The sequence below is a fragment of the Ovis canadensis genome, chromosome 19 (genome assembly GCF_042477335.2).
Source record: "Ovis canadensis isolate MfBH-ARS-UI-01 breed Bighorn chromosome 19, ARS-UI_OviCan_v2, whole genome shotgun sequence".
In the NCBI taxonomy this organism is placed as follows: domain Eukaryota; kingdom Metazoa; phylum Chordata; class Mammalia; order Artiodactyla; family Bovidae; genus Ovis; species Ovis canadensis.
In genome coordinates, this window is record NC_091263.1 from 15,256,745 (window position 1) to 15,270,757 (window position 14,013).

Genomic DNA, 14,013 nt, shown 5'->3' on the forward strand with positions numbered 1-14,013 from the left:
AGCACCACCCAGAGGGATGGCTTCAGATTTTGCCCATGAAAATGACCACTGTTGGAACAACCAGGAAATAACCAAAATGTTCACATATATTAAGAAAAGTTCCCTGGTATGTAACGTAGATGAACCAGTACTCCCAAAATGTCAAGCTCACCTTGAAATCTATAAAGCACTTTGGTACAAAATACCCACACACTAGTGCCGCAGGAATATGAAACAGTAGGAATTCTACTGTTAGAATTTTATTGGTTCATCTGGATGTCATCATCACAGAGAACTGCAAGAAATTTCCTTAAATCAGGAAAAAGATACAAAATCTTTGTTACCACAAATACCACAACAATCAACAAACTGAAGGCTGTTTGCCAGACACACATTCCTTGCATGAATCACATCTTTGACAATGGATCACCCTCTCCTAAGTAATCTACTGAATAAGCCAAAGCCGGGTCAAAGGAGTTCCAGCTGGTGCATTCAAGTGTGTGGTTCCAGGCAGAACCACCTGGTGCCTGTACGGTGCTAAGTACCTGAGGCAGGGCCTGAGGTATGAGACATTTAGCAACGTGTTGGGATCCAAAAGTATACGCTACAACTAAAATATACTGTCCTTTATTTTCCATTTAAAAAAAAAATGAAGGTGAAATAAAGACAAGTGATAAGTAACAACGGATAATCAATGTGTTGTTACCAAACTGACTATAAGAAATGCTAAAGGAAGCTCTTCAGCCTAAAGGAAAGATATGGATCTTCAAGAAGGAATGAAGAGCACTATAAAGAGCAAATATACAAATAAATATGAAAGACCATCTTCTTTGTCTTAATTTCTTTAAAATACTGTTTAAAAAGCAAAATTATGAAACTAAAAATTATATCACTGGTTTTTAACATTTCTTGATTTATACATCTGACAGATGTAATAAAGATATAAAGAACTGCAGTCAAGAGAACTTGGCACTTACTACTTTCTTCTTTTTTATGTGAAATGTACAATGTTAATTCTAAGGAGAATGTGAAAAGTTAAGGATGTCCATCGCAATTTCTATATTGAAATATTAAAGATGTATATTTAGTAACCACTAAAAAATGAGCAGTGAGCAGCTGAGAAGAGACCCCATGTCCAAGGTCAGGAGCAGCGGCTGTGCTTTGCTGGGCCAGCTGTGTAGAGATACCCCATGTCCAAGGTTAGGAGCAGCAGCTGCGCTTTGCTGGACCAGCCATACGGAGATACCCCACGTCCAAGGTCAGGAGCAGTGGCTGCACTTTGCTGGACCAGCCGTGACAATATACCCCACGTCCAAGGTCAGGAGCAGTGGCTGTGCTTTGCTGGACCAGCCAAGAGGAGATACCCCACGTTCGAGGTCAGAGAAACCCCAGAAGAACGGCAGGCACTGGAGCGGCTGTGGAGAGATACCCTACGTCCAAGGGCAAAGGAAAAGCACCAGCAAGATGGTAGGAGAAGCAAATTCACACTTAGAATCAAACCCCGTTCCTTCCAGACATGCTCAGAAGGCTCAAACAAACCTTGTGTGCACCAGGACCCAGGGGCCCCACAGAGACTGAGACAGAACTGTGTTTGAGCATGTCCTGTGGAGGTACAGGTCAGTGGTGGACCGTCACAGGGGCAGGGGCTCGGGGTGCAGCAGACCTGGGCATGGCATAAGCCCTCTTGGAGGAGGTCGCCATTAACCCCACCATAGAGCTGCCAGAACTTATACAGTACTGGGAAATAGACTCTTGGAAGGCACAAACAGAACTCTGTGCACCAGGACCCAGGAGAAAGGAGCAGTGACCCTAGAAGAGACTGACTCAGACTTGCCCGTGAGTGTCCAGGAGTCTCCAGTGGAGGCATGGATTGGTGCTGGCCTGCTGCAGGGTTGGGAGCACTGAGTGTAGCAGTACATGCGTGGAATCTTTTGAAGGAGGTCACCATTATCTTCATTATCTCCACCATAGTTTGAAAGTCAAGTCGCTCAGTCGTGTCGGACTCTTTGCGACCCCATGGACTGTAGCCTACCAGGCTCCTCTGTCCATGGGATTTTCCAGGCAAGAATACTGGAGTGGGTTGCCATTTACTTCTCCAGGAGATCTTCTCCACCCAGGGATTGAAACTGGGTCTCCTACATCTGAGCCACCAGGGAAGTCATTCCACCATAGTTTGGCCCTAGTTAAATACCAGGGAGGGAACACAGCTCCACCCATCAATGGAAAACTGGATTAAAGATTTACTGAGAATGGCCCCACCACTCAGAATAAGACCCAGTTTCCTGGTGGCTCAGAGGTTAAAGCGTCTACCTGCAATGCGGGAGACCTGGGTTCGATCCCTGGGTTGGGAAGAGCCCCTGGAGAAGGAAATGGCAACCCACTCCAGTATTCTTGCCTGGAGAAACCCATGGACGGAGGAGCCTGGAGGGCTACAGTCCACGGGGTCGCAAAGAGTCGGACATGACTGAGCTACTTCACTTTCACTTTCACTTTTCCCCCTCAGTCAGTCTCTCCCATCAGGAACCTTCCGTAACCCTCTTACCCTTCTCCATCAGATGGCAAACAGACTGAAAACCACAATCACAGAAAACCAACCAATCTAATCACATGGACCACAGCCTTGTCTAACTCAATGAAACTATTACCATGTTGTGTAGGGTCACCCAAGACAGACAGGTCATGGTGGAGAGGTCTGACAAAATGTGATCCACTGGTGAAGGGAATGGCAAACCACTTCAGTATTCCTGCCTTGAGAACCCCATGAACAGTATGAAAAGGCCAAAAGATAGTACACTGAAAGATGAACTTCCCAGGTCGGTAGGTGCCCGATATGCTACTGGAGATCAGTGGAGAAATAACTCCAGAAAGAATGAAGAGATGGAGCCAAAAACAACACCCAGGTGTGAATGTGATTGGTGATGGAAGCAAGGTCTGATGCTGTAAAGAGTAATATTGCATAGGAACCTGGAATGTTAGGTCCATGAATCAAGGCAAATTGGGAGTGGTCAAACAGGAGATGGCAAGAGTGTGAATGTTGACATTTTAGGAATCAATGAATTAAGATGGACTGGAATGGGTGAATTTAACTCAGATGACCATTATATCTCCTACTGTGGGCAAGAATCCCTTAGAAGGGATTCTTCATCATAGTCAACAAGAGTTCAAAACGCAGTACTTGGATGCAATTTCAAAAATGACAGATCTCTGTTCATTTCCAAGGCAAACCATTCAATATCATGGTAATCCAAGTCTATGGCCCGACCAGTAATGCTGAAGAAGCTGAAGTTGAACGGTTCTATGAAGACCTACAAACCTTCTAGAACTAACACCAAAAAAGTTACCCTTTTCATTATAGGGAACTGGAATGCAAAAGTAGGAAGTCAAGAAACACCTGGAGTAACAGGCAAATTTGGCCTTGGAGAACAGAATGAAGCAGGGCAATGGCTAACACAGTTTTGCCAAGAGAACACACTGGTCATAGCAAACACCCTCTTCCAACAACACAAGAGAAGACTCTACACATGGACATCACCAGATGGTCAGCATCAAAATTAGACTGATTATATTCTTTGCAGCCAAAGATGGAGAAGCTCTATACAGTCAGCAAAAACAAGACCAGGAGCTGACTGGCTCAGATCATGAACTCCTTATTAGCAAATGCAGACTTAAATTGAAGAAAGGAGGGAAAACCACTAGACCATTCAGGTATGACCTAAATCAAATCACTAACAATACACAGTGGAAGTAAGAAATAGACTTAAGGGACTAGATCTGATAGACAGAGTGCCTCATGAACTATGGATGGAGGTTTGTGACATCATACAGGAGACAGGGATCAAGATCATCCCCAAGAAAAAGAAATGTAAAAAAGCAAAAAGGCTGTCTGAGGAGGACTCACAAATAGCTGTAAAAAGAAGAAAAGCAAAAAGCAAAGGAGAAAAGGCAAGATACACCCATTTGAAAGCAGAGTTCCAAAGAATAACAAGGAGAGATAAGAAAACTTTCCTCAGTGATCTGTGCAAAGAAATAGAGGAAAACAATAGAATGGGAAATACCGGCGATCTCTTCAAGAAAATTAGAGATACCCAGGGAAGATTTCATGAAAAGATGGGCTCGATAAAGGACAGAAATGGTATGGACCTAACAAAAGCTGAAGATATTTCGAAGAGGTGGCAAGAATACACAGAAGAACTATACAAAAAAGAGCTTTACAACCCAGATAATCATGATGGTGTGATCACTCACCTAGAGCCAGACATCCTGGAATGTGAAGTCAAGTGGGCCTTGCTGCTGCTGCTGCTGCTGCTGCTAAGTCGCTTCAGTCGTGTCTGACTCTGTGCAACCCCATAGACGGCAGCCCACCGGGCTCCGCCGTCCCTGGGATTCTCCAGGCAAGAACACTGGAGTGGGTTGCCATTTCCTTCTCCACAAGTGGGCCTTAGGAAGCATCATTATGAACAAAGCTAGTGGAGGTGATGGAATTCCAGATGAGCTATTTCAAATCCTAAAAGATGATGTTGTGAAAGTGTTGCACTCAATATGCCAGGAAATTTGGAAAACTCAGCAGTGGCTACAGGACTGGGAAAGGTCAGTTTTCATTCCAATCCCAAAGAAAGGCAATTCTAAAGAATGCTCAAACTACCACACAATTGCTCTCATCTCACATGCTAGTAGAGTAATGCTCAAAATTCTCCAAGCCAGGCTTCAGCAATTCATGAACCATGAACTTGCAGATGTTCAAGCTGGTTTTAGAAAAGGCAGAGGAACCAGAGATCAAACTGCCAGCATCTGCTGGATAATCAGAAAAGCAAGAGAGTTTCAGGAAAACACCTATTTCTGCTTTATTAACTATAAGAAAGCCTTCAACTGTGTGGATCATCACAAGCTGTGGAAAATTCTGAAAGAGATGGGAATACCAGACCACCTGACCTGCCTCTTGAAAAACCTGTATGCAGGTCAGGAAGCAACAGTTAGAACTGGACATGGAACAACAGACTGGTTCCAAATAGAAAAAGGAGTGCGTCAAGGCTGTATATTGCCACCTTGCTTATTTAACTTATACGCAGAGTACACCATGGAAACACTGGGCTGGATGAAGCACAAGCTGGAATCAAGATTGCTGGGAGAACTATCAATATCCTCGGATATGAAGATAACACTACTATTATGCCAGAAAGTGAAGAAGAAGTGAAGAGCCTCTTGATGAAAGTTAAAGAGAAGAGTGAAAAAGTTGGCTTAAAGCTCAACCTTCAGAAAACTAAGATCATGCCATCCAGTCCCTTCTTCATGGCAAATAGATGAAGAAACAGTTGCAGATTTTATTTTTTGGGCTCCCAAATCACTGCAGATGGTGACTGCAAACATGAAATTAAAAGACACTTACTCCTTGGAAGGAAAGTTATGACCAACTTAGATAGCATATTAAAAAGCAGAGACATTACTTTGCCAACAAAGGTCTGTCTAGTCAAGGCTATGGTTTTTCTAGTAGTTACGTACGGATGTGAGAGTTGGACTATAAAGAAAGCTGAGCACCAAAGAACTGATGCTTTTGAACTGTGGTGTTGGAGAAGACTCTTGAGAGTCCCTTGGACTGCAAGGAGATCCAACCAGTCCATCCTAAAGGAGACCAGTCCTGAGTATTCACTGGAAGGACTGATGCTGAAACTGAAACTAATCCTTTGGCCACCTGATGCGAAGAACTGGCTCATTTGAAAAGACCTGATTGATTGATGCTGGAAAAGATGAAGGGGGAGGAAAAGGGGACAATAGAAAATCAGACGGTTGGATGGCATCAGTGACTCAATGAACGTGATTTTAAGTAAACTCTGGGAGTTGGTGATGGACACGGAGGCCTGGTGTGCTGCAGTCCAGGGGGTTGCAAAGAGCCAGACATGACTGAGCAACTGACCTGAACTGAAACAAATGTGCAAATAGATACAACTAAAGAGTCAACAGAGAAATTAAAATGGAATTCCTGAAAAAAATCCAATTAATCTCTCCTACCTCCCTAAAAGGGAAGGAAAAAAAAGGAAAAACAAAGTAGGGGGGAAAAAGTCCCAGTATGTAGCCAACAGAAACCTCATGGGAAAACGGTAGAGCTAAATCCAACCATGCAAACATTATTAAACTGAACTTCCAAGTTAAAGGCCGAGACTGTTAAACCTGCACTGCTAGACAGGGCCCAACTATGAAGAGACACACTTTAAATACAAAAACATCAAAAACTATAAAACACTGCTGACCTAATAGAGAGAAAATATAAACAGCAGAAACCATATTTGTGGATAGGAACATTCAATATCAATATCAAATCTACCAAAATTGATCTATAAATTGACTGCACTCTCAGTCATAATCCCAATAGGCCTCTTCTGCAGAGGTTGATGAACTGATTTCTAAATTTTATACTGGAATGCAAAGGATCTAGGATATTTAAAACAATTCTGCAAAAGAAAAGCAAAGCTGAAGTCTTAACATACCCGATTTTAAAGCTTAGAGCTAGAGTAATCCAGACAAGATGGTATTACGATGACAGATAAAGAGGCCAAAGCAACAGAACAGCGAGCCCAGATATAAACCTATGCTTACTGGGAAATCGATCTTTGAATTAGTGCCTCTATAGGTAACAAATCAATTGGGGAAATAAGTCTTTGCAACAAACAATGTGGGAACAATCAAACACTTCTACAGTGAGAAAATGAGCCTCCGTCCTTCACACAGTATATAAAACTTAATTTGAGACAATTCTAAATATAAAATCTAAATCCATGAAGCATGTAGGAGAATACTGTCTGTATAACCTGGGAGTGAGTAAAATTTCTTAGACAAGATTCAGAAAGTAATTGCCATGAAAAAAAGAAAACACAACACTGACAAGGTAGACTTCACCAGAATTTAAAATTCGATTCATTAAAAGATCCCATACAGAATATTAAATTAGGCTGACTACAGACTAAGAGAAATTATTTCCAAAACATATCTGCAAAAAGGCTTACAACCAGAATAGAGGAAGAATTCTTATAACTCAATAATAAAAAGATAAAAAATAAATAAAACAATGTGGGGAAAAGATATGAACAGACACTTAAGAAAAATATACAGTTAACCCTTGAACAATCTGGGGGCTGGGGTACCAGCCCCCACCTAGTTGAAAATCCTTGTATGACTTTACAGTGGGGCCTATGGGTATGCCATTCTGTATCTTCATTCAACCCATCATGGACTGTGTTGTACCATAGTACTGTATTTACTGAAAAAGATTCAAATGTAAGTGGCCCCACAAAGCTCAAACCTGTGTTGCTAAAGGTTCAACTGTACGAACAACCCATGAGCACAAGCAAAATTGCTCGATATTATTAAACATCAGGAAAACACAAGTCAAAACCAGAATGAAATACCCACCAGAAATGAAGACAACTTTCAACACCAAGAGTTAGCAGAGATGTGCAGCAACTGGAATTCTCCTACACTGCTGACTGAACGTAAAAATGGTACAGCCCTTTAAGAAAAGGTCTAGCAGTGTCTTATGAAACTAAGCAAGTCACCTTCTGAGCCAGCAATTCCGCTCCTCGTTATCAGCTCCCAAAGAAATGCAAACATATGCCTACAAAAAGACGTGTCCAAGTGCTCACTACAGCTTATTCACAGTAGTAAAATAACCGAAACAATTGACAGACAAAGGGGAAAACTGATATGTCTATAATGACGCTTCATATCAGGAAGGCACCAGAATCTTGAGGAAGAAGGAAAGAAAGTATAGTTTGAAAATAATCTCTCCAGGTGATTCTGACAAACACCACCTAGAAGAAAGATATTCCACGTTAGAAATAATTAACTAACAAATGAGTTTTTAGAGAATAATTTATATGAAAACATTTGCTGATGAAAAGTTAAGGTCAAGAGTTGACCATCAAGATGCATTTCTAACAGTTCTACTGTGGAAATTACAGAGCAGGATTGTGGGTATAGGAAGGGAGGGTATGGTTTTTGCATACATTTAGCCCAGAATCAAAGGATAACTTTGATATTACTTTGCTATGACTTACATGGTTTTCTTGTGAAACATATTTACTTTTTCAAATATAACTTTATTTGACCAATGTTAGTATTTGTTTATTAGTGGCTGAGTCCACACAAACTGCTAATGCCCTAAAGCCTAAATGTGTGGTTAGAAGGTGGAAGATTTTGTTACTATAACCTATAATTTACCATAAAGAACTGATCATAGAAAAGTGAAAGTGTTCGTTGCTCAGTCATGTCTGACTCTTTGTAACCCCATGGACTTGTAGTCTACTAGGCTCCTCTGTCCATAAGTTTCTCTAGGCAAGAATACTGGAGTGGGTAGCCACTCCTTTCTCCAGAGGATCTTCTCAACCCAGTAATCAAAACCAGGTCTCCTGCACTGCAGGCAGATTCTTCACCATCTAAGCTACCACAGAAACTCACTGATTGTAACTATTCACCAAAATAGCTTCCATCCGTGAGGTCCGCAAATGTCCACAAACATAACTGTTAGGAAATCACTTTCAATTAACAAAATACCTAATACATCACAGAAATAGTATTAAAAACCTTGACATTTTTTCCAAGACCATCTAAAATACTACATAGTTTCAAATAATACATGTTCATACCAAGAAGAGTATGCCCTATGTGAAATGTGAGTAGCATCTATAGGAGCGAAAATCAAATATCAACCATTACAAAGATGCATTAAAAGAAAAAATTTCAAAAGCAATTTTACATGATAATTTCAATTTACATGGTAATTTTAAGTCCAGGAGAGAAATAACAGTATTCTTAACACTGTCCACAGACAGATTGAGAGTCTACTACAGTTAATCAGTAAATGCATTGCCAAATTTCCAATAATACTATGTGTGAAAATTTGAACGCCATGTCCATCTTCCATAAATAATTTTATAATAATTTTAAATTCAGATTTAAAATTTCCCAAATCATCATCATCCTACAACAAAGGCTTATTCAGGGAAGGAAATGAAACGATGTGAAGTCAAACAACAAGCACTGTGGCTCTAATGCTACCTCCTACCTTACTGGTTATTCATACTTATGTCGTCTAGGTTTTCTTTTACACATAAATCTAATCCCTTTCAAGACACACATACACACTTACAGCTCTAACTATAGTGGTGATGAACAGTGAAATAAGATTTTCTGCTTACTAGTAGAAATATTAGCCCTAAAAGGTTTTTAGTTTGCAAGCAAATATGATTATCAAGACCAAACCGAAAACTCGGTGGTGAACAGTGTGTGTGTGCGCATCGGGTGCTAAGGACACAGCCTGCGCACTGACCTTGTATGCCTGCACGAGCACGTGGATGACGCCGGGGGCCCCATGGCACCAGTGCACCAGTCGGTCTGTCTCATTGCTTAGTGACGACGGATAATTCCCAGATCGGAATCTTTTGTGGCGCATATAGTCAATACTAGGTTTCACCATTTCTGTCAAGGTTTCTTGGTCCACTTTTGCTGCTGGCTTTTAAACAAATAAAAAATTTAATTAATTTTTCCATAAGTTTTTTTTTTCTTTTCTAACCTATAATGCAGCTAATATAGTTAAGCATCAATTACCTGGAATACTGAGGAACATATAAAACTGGAATTAATTTACCTCTCTGGTTACTTAAGGCCTGGGCAGACTTTTGCATCAATGCTTGCTGAGGCTGCAGATGAAGCTGAAGGCTGTCTGCCGGGGATTCCCTCTTGCTCAGGGGAGGCCTTCAACTGACTGGACGAAGCCCACCCACAGTGCAGAGAACAGACTTCTTTACCAGAAGTCAACCTGTTTAAATGTAAACATCACCTATACACCCTCACAGAAATACCCAGAATAATGTCTGACTAAATGTCTGGGCACCACAGCACAGTCAAGTTAACACATAAATTTACAGCTGGGGACTCTCATATACCTATATCTACAAATCTTTTATCTGAGCTATTTCTGCAAGAGACTTCAATTCCCTATGTGAGGCGGTGAGGCACTGCAGCTGGGCTGGGGGAAGGTGCTGGAGAGAGGCTGGCTGTGGCCACAGTGAGGTCTCCTTGCTGACCGTGGGAATAGTCATGAAGCCCCACCTTCAGTTCTGTGCTTCACTTCCAGTCTCATCTACACCAGGCTTTCTGGAGTTAAAAAAAACTGGGTTTACTCTTTCAGTCTACTTCCTGTTATCTCTAGTCACCTCACTGTGCAGGGTGATCCCTGCAGAGGCCCAGGTGGGCTCCACAGAGATTTTCAAAGATGCCCTCCTGTGGCCCAGACTCACTCTCCACCTGCATACATGTCTGGCACTGCCTTTGAGGGCACCTTAAATTCCAGAGTGCAGGGCCTAAATTCCTGGCTTGCTTCCTGCTGGCATCCTCTTCCGCAGGCAGCTTGTGCAACCATCCTGTCCTCTCAGGTCGCCGACGGTTTCTTTGTTCCTTCATCTGTTCTCAGTCTACATCCTTGTCTAGCGGGGCTACCGAAGTCTCCAAGTCTCATCAAAGAAGCTGGGTGTCAGTTTTCTGTTTCCCTTGATGTTCTGACATGATGTTCAAGAAGAACTGTTCTTTATTCTTCATTGTAAAAGTGGAGTTCGGTTCAACTGATATTTTGAAAGTTTTTGTGTATGCTCTTCTGTTAGCCATTCAAATGAAACCACACAGGAGCCCCTGCACGGTCAGGCTGGCACCACTGGGGAGAGGCATGCACGGCCAGCTTCACGAGACCAGCTCTGGCACATCACTGCTTAGTGATCAGGAAGAAAATGCTGACATCAATTAGTATCCTTTACAAAACAGTGTCTCTATGTTTGTCACTTTAAAAGTAGGTGAGTTGAAAATTTTATGATTTGTGATTCTCTCAAGGAACCCCCTATCTCTAGCAAAATTAAACTAAACACCTAAGACTAAATTATTGGTGATTTTCTTATGATTATGTTCCCCCTAAAGGTTTTACCACTTTTAAAAAAGGTTCAAAGGCCACTGTTATAAATGTTTTTCTGAGAAAATAGAGAAAAAAAGACAATCTACCAACTGTCTAGAACAAAACTGCCATTTTAAAATGAGACATGGAATTCTGGCTGCTTGGGAACATGTCTGAACTAAGACAAAATTCACAAGTTGGAATACATAGGTGTTTTACTTTCTACAATGATAACCAAATATACTGAATCACCAGAGAAAGGAGTTCTAGTCCTGGGCAAACAGGAATTTTCTATTTTCCTTTAGTGAGTACCAGCATGATGAAAAAGACAAAAAAGAAATTAGTAAGTAAAAATTTTAAAAAGGAATATACGGGCTTTTAATTAAAAAGATCTAAATTCTAATCCATGTTCCTTGACATACTAGCTTTGTAATTTTGAATAAGTTTATGAAGTACTCTGTTATGGGTGTGGTAGAATAAAAAAAGGCTTAATTGGGACAAAAACAAAAAAGCACAGACAGACCTTATTTTATTGTTCTTTGTTTTATTGTGCTGCACTTGTGTTTTTAAAAAACTGAAGGTTTGTGGCAACTCTGAATCAAGCAAGTCTATTGGCACCACTTTTTCCAACAGGATTTACTCATTCTGTTTCTCTGTGAAACATTTTGGTAATTCTCATGATATCAAACTTTTTCATTGTTATTATATTTGATATAGTGATATACAATCAGTGACCTGTGATGTAACTACTGCAAAAAGATTACCACTCACTGAAGGTTCAGATGATAGTTTAGCATTTTTTAGCAATAAAGTATTTTAAAATTCAAGTATGTACATGTTTTTAAGGACATAATAGTACTGCATGCTTTAAATAGACTACACTATAATGTAAACATAACTTTCACATGCACTGGAAAGCCAAAAAAATGTATGACTTCCTTCATTGTGACATTTGCTTTACTGCAGCAGTGTGGAACTGAACCTTCGATGGTGCTGAGGTCTGCCCAGAGAGGAGGGACTCACAGGCCATAAGGCTGGAAGCGGGCTGAAGCAGTACTTGGTGCAAGGTCTTAGACTATCTGATGGAAGAGTCAGTACGTGATTCAGCAGACAGGGGTGATTCAGCAGACAGGGGTGATTCAGCAGACAGGGGTGATTCAGAGACAAGAGCATAACCACAATAATAAACTAGTTAAAAATTTTCAACACAACTGATACCAAGTTGGGGTTATTTGAATATGAAAAAGCCTCTGCCCTAGTCTGCATTCTAGAAGCCTTTTCTGCTTCTTGAAGGTTTTCCCCAATTAAAAGAGCAGGGAAAAATGGACAGAAATAAAGTGTGGGCCATAGACACCTTGTCCAGTACAAAAGTGCACACACAAGGACTCTCTCTCAGGAGGTCCCTGCTGGAGGATCCATGATTCTTATTTCATTTCAGCCTGCTTGGTTTGTGGTGAAATTTCAGTTCCCATTCTCAGTTCAATCTATTATTTTATAATGTGGGTACGGCACTGGTATTACAGACTGTCACTCACCTGCATTAACATGTAGTAGATCCCGGCCATGCCATGGGCTGCTCCAACATACTGCTTCCTGTGCCACTGATACAGCAGGGGACAGCGCTCTACCTTCCTCTCTTCCCTGGACAGAGCTTTGCCCGAATCAATGATAGCACTGACTACCTACACAGATGATGAGACAGGTAAGTCTAGAAAACTTACATCTAATCTGTTTTAGTTTAATTAACAATAACAGCATGTCTTTATATACATAGATTACTTAATCTGAAAATCATTATATACATAGATCACTTAATCTGAAAATCTTTAATCTTTAATACACAGATTACTTAATCTGGAAAGATAAGCACCGTTATCTTTATTAAGCAATAAATACAGTCAGGGAGAAATCAGAAGACAATCTCAGAGTAGAAAAAGATATTAAGAAGTACAACCAAGAGATCAAAAGGCCTTTGTATGGACAGTTTACTAGAACCTAGGAAAACTTCTTATAAAAACTATCCTGGACTACTTAGACTCAATGCTGTTGCTGCTGCTGCTAAGTCGCTTCAGCCGTGTCCGACTCTGTGCGACCCCAGAGATGGCAGCCCACCAGGCTCCCCCGTCCCTGGGATTCTCCAGGCAAGAACACTGGAGTGGGTTGCCATTTCCTTCTCCAGTGCGTGAAAGTGAAAAGTCAAAGTGAAGTCGCTCAGTCGTGTCCGACTCTTAGTGACCCCATGGACTGCAGCCCATCAGGCTCCTCCATCCATGGGATTTTCCAGGCAAGAGTACAGGAGTGGGGTGCCACTGCCTTCTCCGACTTAGACTCAATATTTTCCCCCAAAAGGCAAGTACAGTTGGCCCTCCATATCTGCTGCGGGTTTCATACCCGTGGATTCAACCGACCTCTGAAAAAAATAATGGGGAAAATATATTCCAGAAAGTTCCAAGAGGCAAAACTTGAACTGGTTGCATGGGGACAACTGTTTACATAGCATTTTACATACATACATACCATATGGTGTTAGGTATGAAAAGTAATCTAGAGATGATTTAAAGTACACAGGAGGATATGCATAGCTTACATGCAAATACTACATCACTTTATTAAGACTTCAGCATCCTGTCATTTTGGTATCCAGAGGGGGCCCTGGAATCAATCCCCAGCAGGTGCTAAGGGACAACTGTACATCCACCAATGCTGGAGGAGCTGGCTTTATTTATGAAAGATTATAGCAATGAGGTTTGCTGCAGGATTTTAGAATGACTATGTGGCAAAGCAGTATTTACCTGTTTCCTCATATCCTGTCTCCCCTCATACTTTTGGTAACAGGGCTCCAAGTTTTGTGAGACATATCGCCTCAGAGATACAGACAGGGGGACACAGTCATCGGACAGAGTTCTAGAAGTAGGATGTGCGCACAAGTGAGGTGGGCAACTTCTGGTTCCTCCACGTCCTCATCACCCCCTGGGCTGGGGGCTCTCAGTGCTGTGCAGATAAGGGCATGGCCCAGGGATAAGGCAGAACAAGAGAGGAGCTGGTCCCTAGCCATATTCACCTATCAGTTCAATTCACCATATTGCCTATCAGTTCAAATACCTCAT

General features: G+C 41.4%; 1 protein-coding gene across 1 annotated transcript in view; it reads right to left on the reverse strand.

Moving 5' to 3' along the window:
* The window catches only part of LANCL2 (LanC like glutathione S-transferase 2), an 83,981-nt gene that overhangs the window by 21,235 nt on the left and 48,733 nt on the right, over positions 1–14,013 (reverse strand). Inside the window, exons 5-6 of the mRNA XM_069561165.1 lie at positions 12,442–12,588; positions 9,296–9,478 (exon numbers count right to left, since the gene is read on the reverse strand). Of these exons, the coding sequence (XP_069417266.1) occupies positions 9,296–9,478; positions 12,442–12,588 (330 nt within the window). The remainder of the gene's footprint in view (positions 1–9,295; positions 9,479–12,441; positions 12,589–14,013) is intronic.